The sequence below is a fragment of the Cyprinus carpio genome, chromosome A22 (genome assembly GCF_018340385.1).
Source record: "Cyprinus carpio isolate SPL01 chromosome A22, ASM1834038v1, whole genome shotgun sequence".
Classification (NCBI taxonomy): Eukaryota; Metazoa; Chordata; class Actinopteri; order Cypriniformes; family Cyprinidae; genus Cyprinus; species Cyprinus carpio.
In genome coordinates this window covers 9,070,045-9,096,425 of record NC_056593.1, presented here as the reverse complement: position 1 = coordinate 9,096,425, position 26,381 = coordinate 9,070,045, and the positions used below count along the sequence as shown (strand labels likewise).

The window sequence follows — 26,381 nt, the reverse complement described above, 5'->3', positions numbered from 1 at the left end:
CACTGGTGGGAAAAAGGCGAATCGCGACTATGCTGCAGTTAATTAAAAAGGGAAAAGATGCTGTCAAAAATCCATCCCTGATTGAATCCGTACCACCAGCCCACCGTTTCAAGCGCGAGAGCATTTGGCATTTGAGATGAATGAAGAGACTTAATAGAATTAGAGTGTTTTGATGGCATGTTGAATCTCTGGTGGGATACACACAGGCCTGTTTGTCACATGGCTTTAGTATTCATGGAAAGAGGATACCATTGAAGATCTGACTGATCTTTAATGGATGAATAAAACTCTAATTGAGCAGCACAGAACTTGATGTTGAGTCCAAAACTGAATTGTTCAGAGTGAAGTTTACTTAATGAGATCAATGAGGCATGTTTGTGTTAATAGTTAAATATAAAAGTGCATTTAAATTCATAACTGTAATGTAGCTTAAGACTTAATAAAATGACAATTTCACCATCACTTACTCACCGTTATGTTCTTCCAAACCTCCAAAAAAGGAGTTATTTTTCAGATTGTATTGGTTGCTCTTTTCCATACGGTATTTATACAAAGACCTAGCTCCAAAAATAACAAAAATCACCATTAATAAATCATTTTTATTATATAAACTTATTAAAATAAAATTATCATTTAATATTTTATTTATTATTTATATATGGTGATTTATTTTTTATTTAATGCATTTTGGTGGACATTTTTCTCGAAGCACCATAAATAAATATTATGGTGAATTTTGTTTAAAAAAAAAATAAAACGCTATAAATAAATACACTTTATTTATGGTGATTTTTTTCTACCAAATATTATATTTAAAATATAATATTATGTTATTATTTTATATTTATACGTTTTTATATATATATATATATATATATATATATATATATATATATATAATATCTTTGTACTTTTTGGTAACAATGTTTTGTTGAATCACCACAGATATTATGCAGATTTTTGGTCAAAAAGCACAATAGACACGTTTTTAAAATGGCATTTATGGTGATTTTTTTCTCCAAATAGAATATAATGTAATATTAAATAATATAAAAATTATATAATATTATAAAATATTTTATTTATTTATTTATTTATTTATCATTAAATATCACTGCAAATAAATAAATCTAAGCATTTTATTTTATTTTTTGTCATTTGTGGAGCACAGTGTCAAAGTATCCATACTGTAAACATATTCCATGTCTTTTAAAACCACAAAATTTTATTATGCTAAAAATTCCTCCGCTTTTAAATCTTGTTTGCATAAATTCAAAAAGTATGATGCGTCAAGATAGCTTGTAGCAGTTTTGATGTCAGTTGCCTCAAACGTACTTTGATCTAATGATCAATCATCATTGACATCAGGTAAAAAAAAAAAAACATTTGGGTTTGGAACAACATAAGTAAATGGTAACCAATTTTTCATGTTTAGGTAATTTCTTCATGCAAACTGTGTATTTGTGATTTCACTCTCCTCTTGATATAAAAGAGGAGATACTGTACAGACATTTGACATTATTAGCTTTATCTCTTTAGTTTGAAATGTTTCTCATGTCCTCCAGCTGATAGGATGGAGAGTGTTTGGGAAGGTCGTTCATGTGTGTGGGTGTGGGTGTGGATCAGTGATTGGTCTGGGAACTGCCCTTGGATCAGTTTTTCACAGTCCCTGTAGGGCCCCTTGGGGCCAGTAGACCGACCAATGACTTTTTCATTGGCTTTGATTCTTATCAGTCCTTCAGAGTCATATTCCCAGGGTTCAGACACCCATGTACGCCCTGCTTTGATCCTGACTGTCCTCACACCCTCAGAATCTTAAAACAAGATAGGCTTTTTCTGAGTGGGGCATATCTATGTTTTTGTAGTATTAAGCGCCTGCAGTATGTGTTTTATAGATGGTTGAATATAAATCTTGTTAAAGGTATTTCTTGTTATCACATCCCACTGTATTAATTTTTCATGTCAGGGATTTAACATTTTGTTCCTTACATAAAAATACATTGTATTTTCCCGACTCGCATGAGTGATTTGACAGTATTTTCATATATCTCAGTCCCTTCAATGCAAATTTTTTTTTTTCTGTTTAATCCGTCTACTGTGTTTTTTGACACTTTGTAAAACGCTCCACTGGATATTTTTTTCCTTCTCCACCTTTACAGTTGTCATGGCAACAGAAAAGATTATAATTCAGACATTTGACAATATGAACGTAATGTCCAGCAGACAAGCACTCTGTTTGCACGCTCATACACTGACAAGAAATTCTCTATTATATTCAGCATTTTTCAGAAGAATAGCACACATTTTCAGGTTTGTTTTTTATTTTTGTGGGGTTTTATATAAAATTTGTGTGATATAACATTGCATATGTTCATAGATAGATTTTCACCTTACAACAAAGGTTTTTCTACTAAATATCACATTAAAATAATCATTTTTTGTTTGTTTGCTCGTTTAATACCCAATAAAAGACTTAAAGGTACCAAGACTGGTTACTCAATCCTCTGCTAAAAAGCAGATCAAGTTCATACAAGTCAAATAAAGTGACAGAAGGTTACTCGATGAATGCATCATTGCGAGATGGTCAGGTTGGAGGGGTGTTTAAGCCAAAGAAATGAACGAATGAATGAAGGTGAAATGGAGATGTGAATTAATGGTGTACCATGATCACAATGCAAAAGAACAGTCTAAAGGAACAAGGGTCATCGTTACAGACACACAACATTATCCCGCTCTATGTACACGCTCTTGTACCTCCTCCACCATTTTTCTTGTATGTGTGTGGGTTTGAAAAATAATACCGAAAAATTGTATTTTTTCCAAATAGCTTTTTGTTGCTATTGCCACTGACGTTAGTAAGATTTAAAATAAAGGTCATAAGCAATTAAAATTCCCAGTATGTACACATTTGTCTAAAAGACGTTGCACAAAGCCAAAGCCGGGGCGTCTGTAATCATGTTTATGTAAAAATCAAGAGCAGCATAATTTTATTATTTACTCACCCTCATGTCACTCCAAACCTGTAGTACTTTCTATCTTGTAAAGATATTTTGAAGAACAATGGAAGTCAATTGGATCCAAAAACGAAAGCGTTGGACCCCATTGACTTTCATTGTAAGGTTCTTCCAATTTTCTTTTTCTGGGCTCCGTTGAAAATAAAAACTCACATTTGGAATGATATGAGGGTGAGTAAATGATGCCAAAATTGTCATTTTTGGGGATGAACTATTCCTTTTCTTGCTTCAAATGCTCTTTTTTTGTTATAAAAGTCCAGCTGTTTCCAATGACCTCCTTCCCAGTGGTGTACCTGATGAGATGTGGGTACCATTCAATCTGTTTTCTTTTTGTTTCAAGGTGGCGATCAACAATTCCTGCCTAAGCAACTGAGTGTGGACTAAAAATCTACCTGACGTTTTCCCCCGTACCAGCGTCTCACCACGGAGGGCACCTTAGCATCGAAGTGCGAAGAGAAGGGCTTAACAGAAAGTCATACGTAAGAATATGCTTGCACACAACATGAACATAGCTAGTTGAGGTCCATGAAGCACTGCGCCCTCTCAAACCCGGGGCTCCAGAAATCAGTCCACCAATGCCAAATCAGTCATCGCTGGGCGTTTCCGTCTAGCGGGAGGCTAGAATGGTGCAGTCCCCTTGCCGAAGACCTGGACTCCACCGATGAGTCCTGGTCTTCGGTAAAGCTCTCCGGACTAGCGTCCCCGTCCAGCAGGCTCCCACAGCTGGAGTTCGGGCTCAGCATCTCCTGAAGGAGGTCATCCCGAGCTAGGGTCGCGTCTCGGGTGGCACGGGCGGGGGCTTCGCCGCCCACCACGTCGTCCTGGTCATTGAGGAGCTTGGCCAGGAAGTTGATGTACTTCATGGCCAGGCGGAGGATCTCATTCTTGCTGAGCTTCTTGTCGGGAGGGTGGGTGGGGATGAGCTTTCGCAGCTCGGCGAAGGCACCGTTCACGTTCTGCTGCCGCCAGCGCTCACGGCTGTTGGTGAAAATCCGTCGCACGATTTTGGGCTGTGAACCTGCAAAGGAAGGATAGTCAGGTTATACTCTTTGGCATTGGTTTGGGGTGTCACAATCTGCATTATTTTTTTACTTCAGAGGGTGAGTTCTTGTTTGTAACAAATCAGCGACGCGGTTGAGTGCTTTTACAGTGGTTTCCTTGTGAACACACCTAAGGTGTTCACTCACTTCTCACTGGTAGATTAGCTCTTTATCTCCCCCTATTTAGCCAAGAATTAATTAACCTTTCTATTATCTATGGCATTTTACATTCAATTATTCAGGGCTATTTCTCATCCTAGACAGCTCTGTTGGAACAGGCCTATCAATGCTTCACTTTGCCTGATGCACCAGTGACTTCATATAATTACACTTAGTTAAATGGATTCCCAACCTCTTGAGTTAAGGAATAATTTAAAGCGTTTTTGAAATGGCGGTTAGGGTAGTGTTACCTTTCATGCTCTTCTATATCATATAAGAACATATTGTGTTGCGCATTTGCCATTTTCAGCTCATTAGAATCCTGCATTTCTGTCTTAGTACACGCAGCCAAACACACTGACTCATATTTGCATTTTTATAGGCAACTAGCAGCTATCTCTTTAGTGCATACATTCATTTTTTTTTTTGGAGGGTGGGGGAGTCGATTTCTATTGGCAAATGTAACCATTTTTTCTCTCTCTCTTACATGCCTGATTACTGTCTTAAATCTTCTTTGTTTCACAACATTATTGTATGATTTTAAGGGTTGCAAAGATACTAACATTATGGAAATTGTCACTTTAGCTAAATAATACTTATTTTACTTTTTTTTTTTTTTGCAAATGCAATTGTGACATTCCTTGTCACAAAAATATGTTAGATTAAAAAATTAGAAGTTAGTTCATTTAATTCTGTTCATTTAAAAAAAATTTAAGTGACACTAAGTAATTGTACAGATAATAAGGAAGTTATTTTGTTTGATTTAATTTATCATTTTAATTTTGTATGCTCTCTTTCTTATTACAAAATGTTTTCTAATACTAAATCTGGCTTGTTTGGTGCATGGTGTTGTTTTAGATGGAGAGAATGAGACTGAGATGATGGATGGGAAATCATGAGAAGAAAGAGAAAAGCACAGCCAAAGAGTGGCTTACCATACTTAGAAAGATCTAAAATGCTCCTACCATCGTTGATTTCAACCTCATAAGGTGCAGGTCTGCGTTTCACTCGACTGCTGGGATACATCCCATACTGATCCGCTTCTCCAGCAAAACCACTGAGGACAAACACAAACGTGTCATTTAAGCAATTGGAAATACGAAAACTTTTCCTAAAATGTTCCTGTTTATCTGCTTCAAATGTCATTGAACAAAACAGAACAGAATAGAAATAGCTTAGAAAAAAAAGTGTATATAAAAATAAATTTTAATGCATTATATTTATCTTTGACATATTCCAACATAAAATGCCTTTAAAAATAAGAAAGCACTCAAATAAATAAATAAATAGAATAGGCTAAGAAAAATGTGCATATTAAAAATACATTTTAATCCATTAGATTTTTCTTTGATTCTAACATAAAATGCCTTTAAAAATAAGAAAGCAAATTGTGCATTTTAAAAATACATTTTAATGCATTATATTTATCTTTGAAATATTACAAGATAAAATGTCTTTACAATGAGAAAGCACTTAAATACTAAAGTGTTAGATTGCAATGGAAAAAGCTCGGAAGAAATGCATAGAAAAATACAGGTCAGGTATGCATTTTTAATGCATTAAATTACATATTCTAAGACTAAATGTCTTTGAAAATGAGAAATTATACACTTAAATATTTAAATTATAGAGTAGAATAGAATAAAAGCTTAGGAAAAAGTGTATTAAAATACATTTTAATGCATTAGATTTATCTTTAATACATTAAATTGCTGATGGAGAAAACGAAGTGTTTACGTTTAATATAGCCTACAGAACAGAACAGAATAGAATAGAATAGAATAGAATAGAATAGAATAGAATAGAATAGAAGAAGAAGGAAAAATAGAAATATATATATATTATAGTGTAGTCTACCGTTTATTTCAGGTATCGCAAAATAAATAATATTTAGGATACAGATTATCTTAGGCTAGTGTAAGAAAATTAAAGATGAAAACGAGAAATTAAAGATGTTAAGATAGTTACAAATGTTATCGTGCAAATTCATTAGGCTATATGTATTTCGTTAATGCGTCTGGTTTTGCAACAGATATTTAAATGTAAGTATTTATTTTATATGTTACTTTGCATGCTGTGTAAGAGTAGAAGTTACCTGTTAATAGTGGTGAGCGGTGGGGTCATGTTGCTGTAGAGCATCGCTCGTGCCGGGAGAGGGAAAGCGGGCGGACTCAACTGCACCATTCGAGTGTCGCTCAGCGGGTCTCTGGGGGGCAGCGGCAGTGGAATCGGTGGTCTGCACAGCTCGGTGGTCTGCACCTTATGGCTGATGTCTGCCTTGAGCTCTCTGCCTTTTATATCCGCGCTCCCTCCTCTCCTGGACAGCTCGATCACCGCCACTTCCTTTTTTAGCTCGATGGCGTGGTGAGCCGTTTCCTTGGCAACGCCATTAAGGACGCAGCGCTCCTCGGGGAGGTGATGCTCTCGCGTCTCCGTCGTCGTGCCTTCCTGTTTCCCGCATGCATCTCCCTCCTCGGGCGCGGTGTCGCGCGGGGGAGATCCGCAGCCCTCCGTGCTCGGGCTGAGCGGAAATTGCTCGGATTTCAGTTTTTCCATCATCCTTCAGTCAAAATGCAAAAAAGCGTTTTCCCAAAAGCTTATATATAGTGGTATCCAAAGAAAGTTGTAATTCCCAACCAATCCAGCGGCTGTTTAGCTTCTCATCGGGGGTCACCTGTGAAAGAACACACCTTTGATTGAGTGGAACTGAACGCCTGCGTTATTACGCGCATCCTTTCAGTCCTGAGCGCGCGCTTGACTGGAAACACTGACAGTGTACAGTAATGCAGCTCTATGACAGCACGTGTCATGTGTGTCTCACTCAACTGCTGGAGCCATGCAAAGGCCGGATCATTTCTAGACCTTTACTCTTCCATGATTAAATAGACAAGCAAGTTTGTTTACATGTAGCCTACAAACTAAAATGAGACATTTGATGCATTTCAAAGAGTTTTTGATCAAATTTGTTTTACGGTGTGTGTGTGTGTTTAGTGTTTTTTCTTTTTTTCTTTTTCTTTCTCTCTCTCTCTCTCTTCTCGACCTGACCTTGGTCTGTCATATCATCATTCTGCTCATGGTATCTGGAGATAAGAGTGTCATACCGGTGTCTTGGTTGGGAAAGAGCTTATCTTTGGCTAACATTATTCTACATTTTAACAGAATATAATCTGCATAATTATTACAGGACATATTCAATAACACATTCCCAAATTTGCATTTTAAATCATATTCTTACATTTAAATGACTAACTTTATTATTATTATGATTATTATTTTAACATGACTCGTCACTATAATCTAATATAATTATGTATTTTTCAATATAACTTCATATTAGCCTATTTATTTTAAATGCGATGTTACCGTCAGTATTTAGGCCTATATGCGTTGTTTATTTATGTCTTTTCATTTTTTTAATCCAGGATTGGAGCTAAAACGAACGTTTTAACGTGAGTATTTGCGTCTATTTTTGTCTAGTTTTAAATATTATAGATGCTTAAAACAGCTTTTAGCTTTTTTGTAGTTGAGTGATTGTTTATAATGTAATTTCGTCGTCGCAAAAAAATTATTTCTAAGATTGATGCACGATAATAGGCCTATTAGTTTTATGTTGTTTTCATTCACAGAGAATCCAGTGTCATCTACTTTTAATAATGTTTATTTTTGTGTGTAAATATACTACATGAGCATTGTTAATAGGCTACATCATACCCAGTTTAGACACACTTTTACATTTACGTCTTTAGGTTTGCTCCATATAGCTATTTAATAATGTCTCTTGTATTTATAATATATGAAAGTGCTAATATTTGATCAGAGTTGCTTTAAAACAACCAAATCAGACGATAATAAACAGAGGCTATTTGCACGGTCTCAAATAGACTAATAATTCGACACGTGAATGTCAACAAAATTGAAAAACAAATTATCCGGCTATATTTATAATATCCCGCCCAAAATGTGATTTTTAGTTTTATAAATGAAATATCGATGGGTGAGTTATGGTGGCTGTTATTTTAAGCACTAAACGGAAAAGAAGAAAATAACATTTTATGTGGAAAACTGAATCGAAATGAATCGAATTTCGTAACTTTAGATTAAACGATTATGTCTAAAACGCGCGTTAATTATAAAATAAATGCCAAATCGATATCTGCCTTCTGCAGGCGCAAGGGCCTATTTGCTCCAAAACCGAATACAACCAAAAAAACCCTATATAAATCATACCTGACCTTATATTAATCATCTGGCTTCGATAGAAAGCCTAATTATGACCTGCATTAGTATCAAAGGAGCGCAGAAACACCGATATTCGCCTCTTACCGTCGTCGGGCGGTGGATGTTAGTGTGTGCATGGAGCCATTTTGTGGTGGGTCATCCATGTCTGAGGTTTTAGATGCACTGAAGTGCTGTGTGGAACTGGAAGTGAGGTCTATATAATTCCACATCACGTCCAGCGTCTCTCAGTATGGGGAGCGGAACACGGGCGCAATGTGGCCAGGCGAGATAAGAGCGCAGTGGCGGCCACTGCGCGGTCGATAAGCCCCTAAACCCATTATTTATGAAATGATTCATTATTATTTTGCTTTTTATCGAGGGCAAATGCGAAGAGAAAAATATAGACTTATATTGTGAATGGATATGCATAAAAAATAACTCAGCAGATTGAGGGGGAAAAAACGAATGCGTAATATTGTTGAACTGCTTCAGGGCTCAATCAGAAATTAATTATGCGTCCAAGTAACATATTTTCAGTGATATCAGCTGGGGATGTAGGGTTGAAAAGTACCATTAGCGGCTGTTTGTTTTACACATTTCAGCGTTTTCGGGCGTTCAGATTAAACTGGAAATAATGTACATAACCCTCACTCACATGTTAGACAGGATATAAAGGTAGACAGACACAAATTGCAAAAGCTAACTGTTGTGAATTCTAATTCATAAGAATGCACAAAAATAATCGCGATATGTTAATGATTATTTGGATTTAATTCTTCACAAATGCTTTAGAATAGAACAAATAAATGTAATTAAGAATGCACAATATATATTTGTGAACAGCATCAGCATTGTTAGAATCGAGCAGAATTGGACAATAATGTAAGCACATGTTTGATATTTAGGCTCTTTAAAATTCTAAAATTAAATAATTGCTAACATTTTTTGATACATTATTGCACTTATATGTAAATTCTAAATTGAAGCTTTGAATTTAGAATACACTTTTTAAAATGTAGACCTATGTATGTAAAATGTACAATGTCATATATATATATATATATATATATATATATATATATATATATATATATATATATATATATTATGTATGTATGTATTTTTAACAGTGATATAACTGAGTGTTATTTTTACATATAATGAAACATGTAATGTATAATACTGGCTTTAACAAAATAATTGTTAAATGCCAAAATGTCAGTATTGGTGCATCCTTGATTTTCGATATAGGCCTACTTTATTTATTATATAGCCTAATTAATAAATTATTGTGACAGTTAATATTAATATAGACTATAAAAACGTCACTTAGGCTATCTACTAGCCTATATTTGTAGCCCAATGTGCACCTATATTCAGAAGCCATTTCAAAAGCAAATATGCATCATAATTTGGTCACTCAAATGTTTTTCTCTGCAGTTATGTGCATATGTTTGCGTTTACTGAAGATGTTTCGATGATGATGGAGATATAAAGCCCATTAGTTCGTCATCATCGTTGTCAACACATTAACTCCAACATTAGCAGAGATAACAGTAATTGTCAACACTGGAAAGGGGTGTCAGGTATAGAGGAGAATGCTGACAGATGATAATATATCTTCATGAATGAATGTATGAAATAGACGCAGAATAATATGTGGGAAATCAGCTCCATCATCTGAGAGCCTTTGATCTCGGGCCTTTGTTAGTTCATTGCCACGGATTCTGAGTGATTTGGGAAGGATGCCCCGCGAGACTCGCCAGAATTTGGTGTAAACCTCAAAGGAGCACCTTGCGGAGTGCGATAAGACTGTATCAGTGAGCCAGCGACCCCGGGTTCATCCATCAGACAGGGATGAGAGCCACTGGGTGTACTAGTGCAGTTTGGCAGACACTACCACCATGACAGCTTCCTCCCACGTTTGCTCAATCCAATATAAATCTGCTCTAAATTTACTCGCATTATTTCCAGGTGTTAATAATAAACACACAGGCCAAGAACATTACATTCAAGATGCAGGCTAACTCTCTCCTTCTCATGGGGGACTCAAATTGACCCTTCACGCTTAAGGTAAGTTCTTCTTGAGTTCTTCAAACTTTTAAATGACAAGCTATCTCTTCATTTTCACCCGTTTCTCCATAAACAGGAAAAAGGTTGTTGTTTAGGATCAGGATCGGGTGATCTTGTCACGATTCTCAGTGCTCGAGGACGAACTAGTCTTGCGTCTGATGACGCTGATGTCACGATCCGCTTCCTGCAAGCCTCCCTGACCAAAAGAAATGGGCGAGTTATGGGTGTTTGAGTGGAGCACTGCACGAATCACGTCGTTAAGTTATTATTAAGTCACTATATAATAATTAGGATACACACCTCAAACGAATTAAGTCAAAACTAACAGTCGTTTCCATCTCATAACAGTGTTTTCAAACAATGTTTAAGTAGTAACGAAAGGAGTGAGATTACAAAGATTACAAACGGTGTCTTATTATTATAGGTATCTCTAGAAAACGTGTTACACGCCTGATGGTCAGTGAAACGTACAAGTTTGCGCGACAAACGTCCAGCCGATTTGGCGTTGAAAATTACATCATAACTGAAGATGATTGCATTAAATAAGCCACGGTCCAGTTGTAGCCTGCTTTTGAGAAAGACATATAGCATTTGCTGTTCAGGAGCCTATATTGATGAGATTTAACAGAACAGATTAGATTAAATAAAAGTAAAATTATAGGCTACAAATAGTCTATAGCTACTCAAAAACCACGATAATTGTTTTATTTAGTCATTCATTCGTTTGTATAAAATGCCACAACAAAACTCAAAATCGCTATAATATGACTAAATAATAATGTGATTCAGTAGGCTAAATAAATTCAGTAAGCGCTCTGACTGAAGTGTGTTTGATTCGCTAAAAAGAAAGGCCGACTCATAAGAGTCGAATTCATTTAGGAATCGAACTGGTATGTTTTTGATTCGGTGAAAAAGAACAGTCTCAAACGAGTCATTCGTTGGGTACCACTGATTGCTCTATTTGGCGTTGATTCACTGTAAAGAACCGGCTCATAAGAATCATTCGTTCAGGAATCGAACTACCACTAGTCGCGCTGTATGTTTTGACTCACTGAAATAAATGAACCTGCTCATACGAGTCATTTGTTCTGAAATCGGACTACAACTGGTTCACGCTGTATGTTTTTTAGTCACTAGAAAGAACCTGCTCATAGTAATTAAAATACATATATATATATATGTATATATATATATATACCAAACCTAGAGGGAATTAGAAGAAGTTGAGGCATTAGAGAAAAACGGGAGCATTTGTAATCGTGATTACGACTTCTAATGGCGGGATTGGGTATTGGCAGTATCATGAATCTTCACACTGTATATGCGCAATTTTTCTCAATGCAGCATCGCCCTCTAATGGTTAGACATATTAATGTTAAGATATATTACATTCATTTGTTAGCATGTTCAGTGGTAGCTCAGGAAAAAAAGTTCAAAAATAAACAGGGAAAAGATAATTGTAGAGGTTAAGAAAGTTACAGTAATTTTATATTATATATTTTATATATAATATTTTCTACAGATCGGACTTCATCTGCTTTATACGTAGTTGTATCATATTTATTTGTTTATTAATTTAATAGAATATGGCTAATATTCCTAATATTGCTTAATGTAGGCTACCCCTAATATTTTAGCAGTGGTGTATTTATCTCAGTTGTGTGCAAAAGGCGTTGTATGCTGTTCTTGACAATAAAGACTTAATGTTATAATACAATACAGAAATTAAATCTGTGAGCTTTGAGCTCATTCTGTATAAACGTCTTTTTTTTGTTTAGTTATTAAAAAATGTGTATTTTAGAAAATATGAGAAATGTGTTTTTTGGTGTTTTTTTGATTTTATCAATTAGTCAATACAACCAGTCAGTCACATAGCTGATATGATTTTAAAAAAAAAATGTGAAAAAAAAATTAAGCTTTCAGAACAGTAGATCTTTCATATAATCTGTTATCAATAATTTACTGTGCACATTTTTGTTTTGTGTCTTGCAGGTGCATAAAATGTTCACTAGATAGAGCTATTCACTAAGCTACTCCTTCATTTGCGTCCCATCTTCAGTCCGTATAAGGTCGTGCAGTTTGTCTTCACTGAAGAGAGGAGCTTTATGGAAAGTTGTTTTCACAAGGAAGACATTTTTCCACTTAAACCAGGTCACGCCACCCCTCCCCTCCTGACATATTTGCCTTGTGCAACCTACATGTAAGATTATAGACAAACTAAGCCTATGGATCTTCATATTAGACATACATTAAATCTAACTATTAACAGATTTCCATAGAACCCTGCTTGATTTTTGAATAACACAGAAAAACCTAAAGGAATACCATTTATATAATTTATAGGCTGGTATTTCCATTACTCTAAACAGTGTTCTTTTGTGTCTCCAAAGGTTTTTGCGCCAAAGGGTGGCTGCTGGATCTCTTGTTACAGAGTCAGCAGAATTAGTAGCGTCTGACATGGACTTTGGTGTGGCTACTGTAAACTGTACTACAGTAACCCAGAGATGGCTCAGTGTAAGTAATACAGCGTCATCAAGTGAGAGCAGAGAAGAAATGAGATCATGAATAAACAGAAGTGAATGGGGTCAGTCTGCTGTTTTCTCATCAGGCCCTACTACAGAGTATTTTTTCAAAGCCTCGCTTGGCAAGAAGTTGAGAGTGTGTTCCTTAAGTTGAGGGTGGAATTGCTTGATTCACAGCTGTAAGTATTCCTTACAAAAAACTACTATGGTAGAAGCAGTAAATGTATCAAATAGTAGTACTGAATGATTACCATTTATTTCAATGTACCATAATATTACCATCTGATACTATCACTGTGCCACCATAGTACACTTTTGTAATGGTATTATAATGCCATGTCCATTAAAACAACAGTATTGCCATGCAAGTTCAAAATGTATCATCATGGTTTCATATCTATAAAACCACAGTATAGATGTAGACAATGGTAAATGCCAACTTTTCTTTGCGTCAGGAGAACTCTTACATCTGTTTATGTTGAACATGTCATACTGTGCATGCTTCGCATTCAAGGTATTGTGGATCATTATGGATCATAATTGTGTGGTGGGGGTTTAGGTGTAGGAGGAAACTAGCGAGGGATGAGATCATAAGCGAGAGGAGTGTGTGTCGTGGCTACAGATGTGCTGTATTGCTCTCTCTGGCTCTTATCTCTGCAGGTTGAGAGAGTGATTCATCCATCAGCTCAGCAGGCGGCTAGGTCTGTTGTTTCTCAGCTCTATAAATACACAGCCCACGCTAAATTTGATGCTGAGGGGGCGCTGCTGTCCAAGTAGAATTACCTCACAAGCGTGTGCATGTGGGTCTTTCACCTTTCTATGTTAAGCTGTGATTCACCAGCCAGCATTCTTTTTTTATCACTTCAAATCATGGTGCATTTTCTTGGAGCGGACTGGCATTGCTGAATCGAGTCTATTTTAAAATACAAGGTTGACTGGATCTGCATGGGGGAGGCGGATGTGTCACATTGCTTTATGTTCATAGATGATCTGCCATATTAGCATGCCTGCTCCCAGACAGCCTCTGATTATGTTTTGGGTGGAGGTGTGATGAAATCACGTGTGTTTGCAAATGTATGTCTGAGTGTTTGTATCTCAGGTGTTGAACCCTGACCTCCAGGGGGTCCTTGGGCTCCTGGTCATGGCAAAATTAAGGGACTGTCTAGTAGGGGGGTCTGTCTGGGGAGAGATTGATTTGAAGTGATGCTGTTTTGACTGCCATGTAGTTAGCCTGGACAGAGTGTTTTTTGGACACTTATAATGAGGGACATGTCCTCTACCTGGCAGAGATGCTAATGCAGATCGCGTTAGGTATCATTACCATAAGAGGTACAAAAGCAAATGGAGCTGTCATCATCAATGCATTTTTTCTTTGGCACACAACATTTATGACTTCATTGGCAGTTTCTTGAAAGCAGATCCATTTTTGAACCATTACATCAAGACTAGAATCCTTATTGTTTTATGTAGCTCAATTGGTAAAGCGTGTTCCAAACGATGGGTTCGATTCCCAGGCACTGTCATAAAATATATATATATGTGTCTAAAAATGAACGCTTCTTGGTTTTTCCGTTCCTGATGTTTAATCTCTTCCGAAGGTGTGACACTTTAAGCTATCATGTTCCGACAATGCATTCTGGGCAGTGCTAGGTGTAAAGAGATTATATACCCTATGTGTTTTATCCTCTTCATAAATGCGACTGGCTTTGAACAATAAGGCAGCTTGCTGGCAGGAGGTTGGCCCCCTTTGCCCCCAGGGTGTATGTGGGGGTTGGGAATAGCTGTTGGAAGTATAAAAAAAACAAGGAGGTGGCGGTCGACGGGCTGTTTGTGTATTGTGTCGTGAAGGAGGTGGTGTGTGACATGAAGGGGTAAAAAAGGAGTCCTAGAAGGCGTACGAGGGGAGTGGGGGTTGCTGATGAACCTCCGACAGGAATGTGTTTACCTCACACGCCCTGCCCCCACTCATCTGTGACCCCCGTCACAATTCCCAGGATGGGGTCCTGATTTGGGGGATGTGCCCCCTTTGTCTTGAGGTTTTTGTCGCTCTCATTACCATTTGACTTCTTGAGGGGTTTCGCAGCGAATGGAGTTAAAGTTTGGTTGCCCCTAAACAAACTATCCAAGACAATTCCCAACCAATCAGTGCATGCAGAAAAACAAATGCCATCCGAGGACATTCGTCTGTGGCTAATTGACGTAAATTTCACACATTTATGATTTTTTTGCCCCTCCTCTTTAGGATTCTGACATCTGTTGTGATGTGTCATTAGCTTGAGTAACATCTCTGATGCTCCCGTGTGACTCCTCGGTTTCCTCTTGGGATGAATTTATCAACTCGGTCTCCTACATTTTCCCCTCAGAGAAGAAGAGCAGTCGGTGGGCTAATATGTGGCGTACCTCAGGGCTCACAGCTAAGCCTCAGAGTAATTGAAATAATAACACACGCTGCCTGGAGCACCCGGAGTGATTACACTGTTTGGGTTGCTAATTCCACTTTCCCCCGCATGCAACTATAAACACGGTAATGCATCGGCCCGCCTCAGTACTCTTGTTTGTTGTTGTTCCGCAGCTTGACGACTGCGCTCTCTTCCACCCCCCAGGGAGCGTGTGGTGTTCTTATCTGCTAAATGTCTCCAAATGACCACAGCGGTACAATAACTCCTTTCTGGAGAATGGTTAAATCCTTGCAGAGAAAAGTTGCTCACTAAAAACCACTCTAATAGAAACTACTAAAAAAAAATCTGAAACTACTGAGAGATGAGTGTGTTTATTAGCAATTATTTTGTGAAAAACTGGTAAGAAGAGTATTTGACAAAAGTAGTGAAACTTGTGGTGGGACCTTAACAATCAGTTGACGATCATGACATGACATGACTTGAGTTACTACTGCTGGGATCATATAAGGGTGGCGCCCAGGGTACAGGTCACGCCACATGACCGTAAAGTGAGCTCACCTCACACAATTGTGTGTTTTGTGCTCGTTCAACCAGTTTAGAGTGTGACACCACCTTTGCCTCAGGGTCTGATCGTCTCCACATCCAGTTGTCAACAAACTTGTCCTTTCTCTCTCAAGCTGTATTGTTTTGAAGGTCATGGAGGAGTGGCAATTGTTTTGATGTTAGATTACAGACTTGGTAATGTCTTTTATTGATAGTAGAAGTAGTAGGAGGGGAGCTATTATGTAACTGCTAATGTTGATAGTCAGTGAGGTTTGTGTTTCTACTGCATGTCTTGGAGACATGCATCAATTATGAGGTGTGTAATTCAGGGGTCCGGATTGCTGTCATGCCTCCGGCTAGATCCCATGCGGCACACGCTTGTGACGCACAGCAGTGACATTAAAACATCCTTGCTCTAACATCCTAATGCTGTTTCTCTCTCTCTGCTCTGTTTACAAAAATAGCAACCACCATACAGGGCCAACAGCTCTGCACACACACACACACGCTGAAACTGACTGAAGTAAAACAAACACACTCAGCTGTTCTGCACACTGGGCAGTGTGAGACCGAGGGACGTTTTGTGTTACTCCCTTCTAAACATCGCCCCACTTCTGTCCTGGTTATGCAATTTCAAGGGTAACAATGTAGGACAGAGTGTCCTTGCTGCTCTGGACTTATGAACAAACAGATAGGAGGGGTAATGGAGAATGGAAGTATCTATCTATCTATCTATCTATCTATCTATCTATGTATGTATTGTTGGATAGATTGTTCTTTCTGTTATTGTATCTATCTATCTATCTATCTATCTATATATATATGTGGGGTGATGTATATTTGTCTATCTATCTATCTGTCTATCTGTCTGTCTGTCTGTCTGTCTGTCTGTCTGTCACAAGCACTCACAGCCTGTTTCTGTTCTGAACAGATCAAATTAAAGCTGTCTGTGTTGTCTGTGTAGAGGTATAAAGAAGAGCGTAAGAGAGTTGGGTGTATGTAAGGGGCCTGCAAAGAGGAAAAAAGAGCTGTGTGTGTGTGTTTGGATGATGAATGGCTGACAGTGTTTGCAGGAAGTGCATGATTACACACAGACGTGATGGAAGAAGCACCAATACAAAGACACAGACAGGAGAGCCATGGGAGCAAACGTTAAGCTCTGTTACAAAACCTAGTCAGCTCACTATCTAGATTGCATCATAGGCACATTTTTTGATTCTATAAGACTGTTTCAATTGATAGGTATTATGCTGCCTTTTTATACCTTGTTTTGGCTATCTATCTATCTATCTATCTATCTATCTATCTATCTATCTGGCTATCTGTCTGACACACAAATACACATACATATGCGCACACTCTCACTGTCTGCTACTGTTCTGTACAGATCAAATTAAATCTGACACCTAAGCACCCAAGGATGTTTTTCATGCATACAGTAGCATCACCCCTCCTCCACATCACACAAAGACACAAACAAAAACATGCGTTTCCAACACCCTCACCCTTCTCTAGCACACGTGCGTGGAAGCATCCACAAACAAACAAATGAATACACACTCAGACCAGATTTGCAGCTGATGTCAAACAAGGCCAGTAGCCCCTCCCCCCAACAACAGCCCCCACAACAGATTCACTGAAGTCATGCTGGGACAGCATCTGCTGTCACCAATACCTCCACCCCATTTCTTCAAAATCTCCCCTTCTGCTCCAACATCCCCCTTCCATCATCTTTTGTTTCCGCTCCACACACATACACACACACACACAAAATATCTGGCCTTTTATTGCCCAATTTGTCCTCTATACAGACTGTCAGTCCATTTTGAAACATACTTATTAGCCATAGCGCTGTTGCATAACATTACAGTACATACTGTTTGGCTACCATTGTACGTGATGTGTCAGATAGTAATACCATGGTACTTTAATATATACCATGAAAATATACCATACCTAAAACCATGGTATCTTTCAAAATATCAAGGTAACACAATTTTGTTAATTCAAAGAATACTATCGTATTGCTATCATGACAGTGTCCGAAAACCAGGGTACATTTCCAAAATAACAATTCCAAAAACTACTGGTGCTTTTCTACAGCATGGTATGGCTCGGTACGGCTAGTACAGTACCTAGTATCTGGTACTTTTTAGTACCACCTTGGCTGAGGTTCCAAGTGAGCCATACGGATACTAAAATGTGATGTATAAACACTGCATGTCACTGATTGGTCAGAGAGAATCATCACTACCAGTGTCATTGGATTTTCATTTAAATAGTCAGCAACAGCCACCGCAGTACCATTTGTTCGCACAACATTTTTAAACGACTTGCTTTAAACAACTGTTGCACTCAACTTGGCTGTAGACAAGGTGGCAGTGCAACTATAATAATCAGTTTATCGGTACTAAACTGCAGTGGAAAAGCAAACTGAGCCAAAGTAAAGCGAGCGAGAGTCGTGCCGAGCCGAGTTGTACTATACAGTGGAAAAGCACTACATGTTAGTACCATGGTACTTTTTTTTTTTTGTAAGTCATTAAAAAGATACTATAACATTGTTGTGGTGTATTAACTTCAAATAATACCTTGGTATTACCATAGTACCACACCCAAAACATGGCAATAACATGGTCATTTTTAAGCGCAAGTTATCACACGTCAAAGGAAAGGCGATCATTCAGTGCCCATTCTTTTCCGCTAGACTCAGCAACTGTTCTTTGTTCCCGGCCAGGCACACATTTCTATTTTTAAAGCAGCGCCTTCCCATCAGCCCCAATGGGTGGCCCAGGATTTCCTAATTGTGATCAACTTTCAGCATGAGCTCTTGCTGGAAGGTTCTGCTCTCTGGCTCAGTCTGGGTCTTGTGTGTAAAATCCACTAGTCTCCTTAGGCATCTGTTGACTTGGCATATAGCAGGAAAATGCAGTGAGCAGAGACGCGTAGCCGTAATCTGATGGCCTCCTGCGGGTCACTAGAGCAGGAGGCTAATGAACAGGATTGTGTGACCCGCTGAACTGCCAAGCACTGTGGGAAACACATTAACACGTTGTTTGCTTTAACCTGTACGACATACATCAGTCCTGTAGAGTCTTGGACATATATGTTCACTCTTGTTCAAGCGTAAATATGATGGACACACGAGACACATTGTAGAAATTACATTATCTCCTCAACGTTTTTTTTGATAGTTTGGTTTGGGTAGTTAAAAGGGTGGCGCTCACTCTGAGCAGATGTTGAATGAGATAAGAACATTTTGGTCTATGACAGGAGATAGTGACACGTTGTACTTTCTCTAATGTGCATTTTTTTTTAGGATAATTTGACCCCAAAATGAAAATTCAGGCTTTTTTTACTCACCCTCATGTTGTTCGTTCCTCACAGCAGGAGATGTTCTTCTTCTGCTTTTCTCCATACAGTGAAAGTTAATGGGGAGAGATGCTGTATAGCTTCAAAAATGACAAAAAAGCATGATAGATGTACTGTAAAAGTAATTGACATGATTCATATTCATATATCAAGCCAAACATTAACTTTGTGGGAGGAACAGACTGCAGTTATAGCTGTAATCTCTTGAAAATACAGTGGCCATCTCCATTGACTTTAATTATTTGGAAAAGTGCAGCATGAACATTCTCCTAAACGTCTGTTTTTGTTTTCCACAGAGAACAGAAAGTCATACTGGTTTGGATCAACATAAGGTTGAGTAAAAGATGATCATATTCTAATTTTGGGGTAAACTGCCCATTTAAATGGTTCCACAGTGGTTCCAGGTGGTTCTTTGTAGAGCAACTGTTCTTGATTTTACATTACAGGCTCTTCAGATCATTGTTTTGGTTTTGAGTTACTTAAAAGCACCAGAAATAGATATTTTTAAGCAGTAGAAATACTTTTCTTCCATGGCTTTTGTCTGTAAAACCCTTTTGGTAGTAATCTAAACTTTTTTTCCCCAAAAAGATCACATTAAATCATGGTTCTCCTGTGTTTTCCAAGTTAGAATCAAAAACTGTCTGCTCCCAAATGAGTCCAAATGTTTGGAGTTTCCTCAGCAGCAGGCCAGAAAGAGAAAAAGGTGTCCTTTATATTCTCACTGTTTCCATGCGGCATATGGTCTTGTAATAGGTGGAGCCGCTCGCTGCCTGAATGGAGATCACTTTACTGTATTGTTGCTAAGCAATACAGCACAATGTTTTCTTTGTTTTGACAAAGAGCATGCACCAATAGTTTAAAGAACTTACCACAAAAATTGTTGACCAAATTTCCACCAAAACCAAAGTTTTCTAGAAGTATTGAGGGACATGGCTAGCACAGTTGTTATTAATGAAATTCAGATAGGTATGTTTTGATTTAGTAAATGCATGAATGGAATGAATTACTGTAAATCTATGCATAGTGATCTAGCGTGCGCCGTTGTGTTTATTGTTGTGGCAGCTGCTGTTGGTTACTGAACCACGTTGACTCTCCAGCATGAAGCTTGTTTTGTCTCCCTAGTAACATTTGGCACACTTACTGTTACGTCAAAACCCAGAAAACTCCTGGTTCCGACCTTGATTTTTGGACTCACTTAGATATAGAGGATTCTGTGACATCATTACAACCCAGAGGCAAAGTTCCCAGCGAGGAATATTTAGGTTAATTATTACTTTTAACAACAAATGGATTTGTAGACGTAAGATTTAATAGTTGACAAACAAGAAAGATCACCTCACGCTTCATATCACATTTGGATGTGTCATTTTTAGTGTACTTTTGTGTGAGTCACTATGAGCAAATAAAAAGTACTCTGACAGAACTTTCCTCCAGCCTCTGAACTGAACTTTGACCATTTCAAGGAACTAAGAGAGTGAGAAAACTACAAAGGTATTTTTGGCCATGCAAAATTTAATATACTTCCTCTTTTTTTGACAAATGTAATGGTCAGGAATCATAAAGAGCTTTTAAAGCATTTAAACATTTTATTGGTGCAAACCTTTATCAGTTAAACAACTTCTAACTTTTTGATTTGTTCTGAACCTCAACCCTAAGTATGGAATGTCCTAAAAGGTCAAACAAGGTAAATGCAACTGTATGTCTCACAAATGTGACTGTATTTCTCACAGTTGTGATAATATCTTGTAACTGTGACTTCATACCTCATAATATGACTTTTATTTCTTATTTACTTTATCTCAAGTATGTTTTTATCTTTTACTCTTAGGCATAAATAGGCTTCAATCATTGTAAACCTCACCAGATAGTTTTAAACTTGCACCTTAGCAACCACTTACAACACCCTAGCAACTGCACCTTAGCGACTGGATAGGAACAGAATAGCAAAATACTACAACCATTCAGAACACAACTGCATAGCAACATCCTGGCAACCACTCAGAACTCTTTTGCAATAGCTTAGCAACAAGTTAGAACCACCGAGAACACCCTAACAATGACATAGCATCACCCTGGAAACTGCACTATAGCAACTGCAATACAGCATGCTAAAACCACATAGAATACCTTAACAACTGCATAGCAGCACTCTGGCAACTGCTTTGCAACATGTTAGAATGTTAGAATAATTCAGAACACCCTAGCAATTACATTGCAACACCCTAGCAACTGCATAGCAACATGCCAAAACCACTCAGGACACCTTAACAACTGCACAGCAATTTTCTGGCAACCACCCAGAAGACCTTAGCAACTGTTTAGCAAAATGTTAGAATGTGAGTATTTTTGAGAACAATATTGTAACACTATAAGATGTGCATTTTAAAAAACATATAGAAATGTGATAAAACAAAGCAACTGCATAGCAACATCATGGCAACCACTCAGAATAATGGAAGCAAGTTTTACATGGTCAACAAAGAAGTTGTTTTTATAAAGTGAAAAATCTAGTTACAATTTCTGGAAACAAGAACAGTGATCACTAGTGTGTGTCTAAAGTGCCTGACTAACATGAACTTTCTCACTCTTTTCAGATCTATTTACACCGCGGCTCCTGTTGGAACACATGACCCTCCTGTACCAACAAAACATGAGAAAGGTACACCAGCCTTTTTTCTCTTAGCGACCATCTGTCTGCCTTAATTGCCCCAAGCTTCCTTTGCTCTCAACATGCCCCAGCTTGTAGCGTTTGAGGAGACACCTAAATGTTCACACACAAGAGGTCTGTTATCATTGCAGAACCCTCACAGATCAGCCACATGACTGTTTGCTGTCAGCTTCTGGAGTCTATAAAGCTTTTGGAACTGTAATTAAACGCAACCCCACAGCCAACAGGAAACATACATCAATGTGACGTATTGTGTGTGTGTAGTACGTCTACGGTCTTTGGCCTGGTCCAACAAGGTGGACCCTCCCCCCAACCCCACCACTCCACAACGACACCCCTTTCACCATCCCATGCTGCTCCTGTTTCAGGAAGCCTGGCCCTGTCACTGATCCCATGCTGGCATTTTTCCCAGGATACCCCTCCCCCGATCCCATTTTCCCTCAAATCACCTCCTCCTCCATTCCTTAGTACCCTCCCCCACTCAAACCCTTTTCCCCTCCTGTCCTCTGCCAGTTTCCCAAGATAAACAAAGACTTCAGTTTGTCTGGGCTCCGGCAGGGGTCAAATGGAATGAATAGCGGGGCCACGGTGAGGGCTCTTTCTCTCTCCCCTCCTTGAAAAGATCACTGCCGAATTGTCTTTGTGATTGTGCTCTTGTGGGGGGAAGGGCGTTGAGTCATTGTAGACCGGTTTCAAAGTTCTAACTGCTTTGTGGTTACAACTTTTAGTTCCCTGTTTGGTTTTATTGCACACTAGAGCCGGAGTTTCCCTGTTTATTTTTGCAGTCTCACTTAAACGACTAAATCTGAGATAATCCGTATTACGTGATGCTGTATTTTGGCATCACTCGCCAACCAGTCTCAATAAAGAAAATACTCTATGCACAAATTTAGTATTTTCTTCACTACACAAAAGGTTCTTTATAGTGGAAAAAGTTTCTTTAGATAAGATGTTCCTCATAGTTCTTTTAAGAACTGTTCACTGGAAGGTCCTTTGTGGAACCCAAAATGGTTTTACTGTCTTTTGGAAACTTCATTTTTAAGGGTGTACAGAAAGCACATCTGATCTTTTGGCGGATGGCAGATGGTTTGCTAGTGTTTTGAAGGCTTGTGATTAGGTTCGGTAATTCCTGCACGCGCAAAGCTGATTTGTATGGACAGTGACTCCTTTAAGCCGTGGCGTGAATCTGGAAGAGTTCACATATTGGTTTTAAGATTATTCTCTCACTCGTCGCCCATCCCCCCGAGGTACTTTTGGAGGAATACTGTATGAATACCTTAAAAACTAGGTGGATGAGTAACTTGGAGCATTGTGGAGACTGATGAGATCATTGACAAATTGCTTTGTGGGTCACTCTGGTTGATGTGTCAATGCGGAGATATCCATCTTGCTGAATGAGCAGTCTAAAGATTTCCTGACTTTCTGTTTGCTTTGAACAAAAGAACTGCTTGAGTAGATCTTGTCTCTACTTGTATCCAGACTGGTGTTTTGTTCAGGCATCTTTTCGCCCTACTCTTTGGGACTGACCATGTTAAACAGGGACACGGCATGGCTCTTAGCACACAATAAATCATCTAAACACCTAAAACAGTCCTTGACATCTTATCTTTATTGCTTGATAGTCTCGTTTTGTTTTTCAATGCTCTCCTAAAAGCTTCGCAAAAGATAGGGGTTTCACACCAAGTACTGAACTTTGTTTTTGATATTACTTTTCTAAATGGTCATACTGTTTAGTTTTTATATTTGTTGATAAAAGTCGTGTAGATTTGTATTTTAGTTTTATTTTTATGTGTGGGTATTATGTTATCATAAAGTAAGTTTAAATGCTCCATTCTAGTCGAGCTATACAGAGTTACGTGTATGAGTAATCAAGTTTTCTGAGTAAACATGACACTAATCAAATATTTGCCTATTAAATAGGTGCAGTCACACATTTACTGTGAATTTTCACGGGTAAAATCTAGTCATATCAATAGGAATCCACACAATCAGGAATTTCTTCTGAGGGCAAAAGATTTCCGCATGCAGGTTTTGCATATAAGGTTCAAGTTGGTCACACAGTTTCACTGCATGGTTTGAAAGTGATATCTGTGTGAATAGTGCTTCATTCATCACTACACTTGAAAATGGACAATGGACTTTTTTGCAAGCAAAATTTTGACCTTTAGTCCGACTTTGCAAAAACTAGACTGCTATGATTTCAGCTAAATATTGAGCACTTACAGGACATCTTAAAAAGAGAAATTATTGTCTTAGTCCAACTGAAATATAACTTTTTAATGCAAGTAAACTTAGTAAGTAACCACACAAAGCATCCCAACAACTGCATATATATATATATATATATTTATATATATATATATTTTTTTTTTTTTTTTTTCTTTTTTTCTTTTTTTAATATAAAGAAGACTTGTTGCATTATCATTGTGCATGAATCTGAGCTGATGTTTTACCAAAATTGTAATCTGACCAATGTTCCCGCTAAATTTCTCAGCTTTTGACTCAACATTCCAGACCCACATGCTCTCCTACTCCACATTGGCAGGAAACGTTTTCACAACTTTGCTTTTTTCTCCCCCCCCCCCCCCCCCTTTTCCTTCCAGGACTGAGGAATGCAGGAGCGAGAGGCCAGTCAGGAGAGGACAGCTGCATGTGTTTAAGCATGGTTTGTGAAACAGCCAGTGATGTTGCATCACATGCGACAAACAATTTTAGATTTTTATGTTTGATTTGTAGACATTTTTAGATCTGTATCTATTTTGTATCAGATTTCCCTATGTCAGTGATAATGAGAGCTATTACGGTATTAAAGGAACTGCAGAAATTTAAGAAAAAGTCCATCACGGCTATGTCAGGCCACGCCCTCGCCATCTGCTTCAGCTCTGTTACTGTTCTGTGCTGGTGTGGTCAGCTGACTCGACCATGGCCGGGATTTGAATGACCCACATTTCGCAAACGATCAGGGCGAGAGAGCAGCTTTACTCATGCCTTCTGGTCTTTCTCAAGGGAATGTATCTATCAATAGCTGCTCATGTCTGTGTGAAAGAATGCGGCCGCACCGGGCATCAACCTGGTTCTGCTGGAGTTAACGTCATAAAAAGTGTTTTTTCTTTTCTTTTTATGTTACGCACACATTGAACATACTGTTGACAATCTAGAAGGTATTTACATACCTGATCTGACCTTTAAAAACCACTTTCCCATTCACACATTTTTACTAGTCAATTTCAGTGACTTTTTAAAGTTTTGTGCCTGGAGAAGGATTTTAAAGTTATTTTATAGAGATTGCAGTTTAGTTTCAAAATATTATATTATAGAATTGAAAAGAAATTATATTTTATATGCTAAATTACAGGTTATGTTTAAATTATTTCATATTTGTAACCATATACATTAAAGTTTAAAAGTTTGGACTTTTTTTTTGCTTTTTTGAAAGAAATTAATACTTTTGTTCAGCAAGGATGTTAAATTGATAAAAACTGATAGCTGAATGCTGTTCTATTTAACTTTTAATTCATCATAAATTCTTGAAAATGTATCACAGTTTCCTACAAAACTATTAAGCAACAAATCTGTTTACAGCATTGATAATAAACCAGCATATTAGCCTGATTTCTGAAGGATCATCATGTGACATGAAGACTGAAGTAATGATGCTGAGAATTCAGCTTTGCCATCACAGGAATAAATTAGATTTTAAAATATATTCAAATAGAAAAGTTATTTTAATTGGTAGAAATATATCACAATGTCACTGTTACTTTAAATTACTTTAAAGCATAAATGATTTTCTTCTTTGTAAAATCTGAATCATATCGCCTCCAATAATAAAAAGTTTAGACGTCAATGATTCTATTTTGACTGCTATTTCTGTTGTAGGAAAAGGCATGTCATGTTGAATAGCCTGGGACCAAAGACAGACCCTGGGAGAAGAGACAGCAGTCTGCGCTGAAACTGAACCTTGCATACCACACATGCTTCAGGGGCACGATAGCTTTCTTTACAACATGCAGTAAAAACTGCCTGGAAGTGATGCAGTGAAGCAGCTGAACATTCTTGTTTTTCTCAAACTTGTTGGATCATTTAGGTCAAAATAGGTTTGTTTTGGGAAGCTGCATTTTAAATATATCAAATACTAACCCTAAATATTTTTCCATTGCCTCTTATATTCAGAATCAAGTGTGTGAAACATGGTTCTCACACTTTTTGACCAATTCATTTCCAGGAGTTTCATAAATTTTCATTTTAGATTAGTGAACAGTTCTTTGTAATTAAAAATATATAGAATTCAGAAATTTAAAATATGAATTCAGGTAAATTGGAACAATTTTGCCATTGAAATGACTTGGAAGAATGTCCCAATTGTCCTGAATCAA

The 26,381-nt window shown here is 37.8% G+C and overlaps 1 protein-coding gene and 1 long non-coding RNA gene across 3 annotated transcripts; one reads left to right on the top strand and one right to left on the bottom strand.

Moving 5' to 3' along the window:
- Nucleotides 1–2,303: 2,303 nt before the first annotated feature.
- On the bottom strand, nucleotides 2,304–8,676 carry LOC109046576 (T-cell acute lymphocytic leukemia protein 1 homolog). Of its 2 annotated transcripts, none has more exons than XM_042711772.1 (4): nucleotides 8,537–8,676; nucleotides 6,309–6,887; nucleotides 5,149–5,270; nucleotides 2,304–4,032 (listed from the first exon to the last, which is right to left on the bottom strand). In XM_042711772.1, the coding sequence occupies exons 2-4, from the start codon at nucleotides 6,770–6,772 to the stop codon at nucleotides 3,602–3,604; spliced, it is 1,017 nt and encodes a 338-aa protein (XP_042567706.1). In that variant the 5' UTR covers nucleotides 6,773–6,887; nucleotides 8,537–8,676; the 3' UTR covers nucleotides 2,304–3,601. The 2 variants fall into 2 exon arrangements, with proteins under 2 accessions (XP_042567706.1, XP_042567708.1); XM_042711774.1 differs by having other exon boundaries at nucleotides 5,179–5,270.
- Nucleotides 8,677–9,796: 1,120 nt separating this feature from the next.
- LOC109047099 lies at nucleotides 9,797–26,140 on the top strand. Its single transcript, XR_002010646.2, has 6 exons — nucleotides 9,797–10,504; nucleotides 12,497–12,704; nucleotides 12,895–13,018; nucleotides 21,932–21,996; nucleotides 24,609–24,670; nucleotides 25,885–26,140. It is a non-coding gene; the product is annotated as an uncharacterized LOC109047099 (long non-coding RNA).
- Nucleotides 26,141–26,381: the final 241 nt, after the last annotated feature.

Coding starts and splice junctions, on each gene's coding strand:
- LOC109046576 (XM_042711772.1), bottom strand. CDS start 6,772: ATGATGGAAAAACTGAAATCCGAGCAATTTCCGCTCAGCCCGAGCACG. Junction 5,271..6,308: donor CCGCTCACCACTATTAACAG/GTAACTTCTACT, acceptor GTTTGTCCTCAG/TGGTTTTGCTGGAGAAGCGG. Junction 4,033..5,148: donor TTTAGATCTTTCTAAGTATG/GTAAGCCACTCT, acceptor CTTCCTTTGCAG/GTTCACAGCCCAAAATCGTG.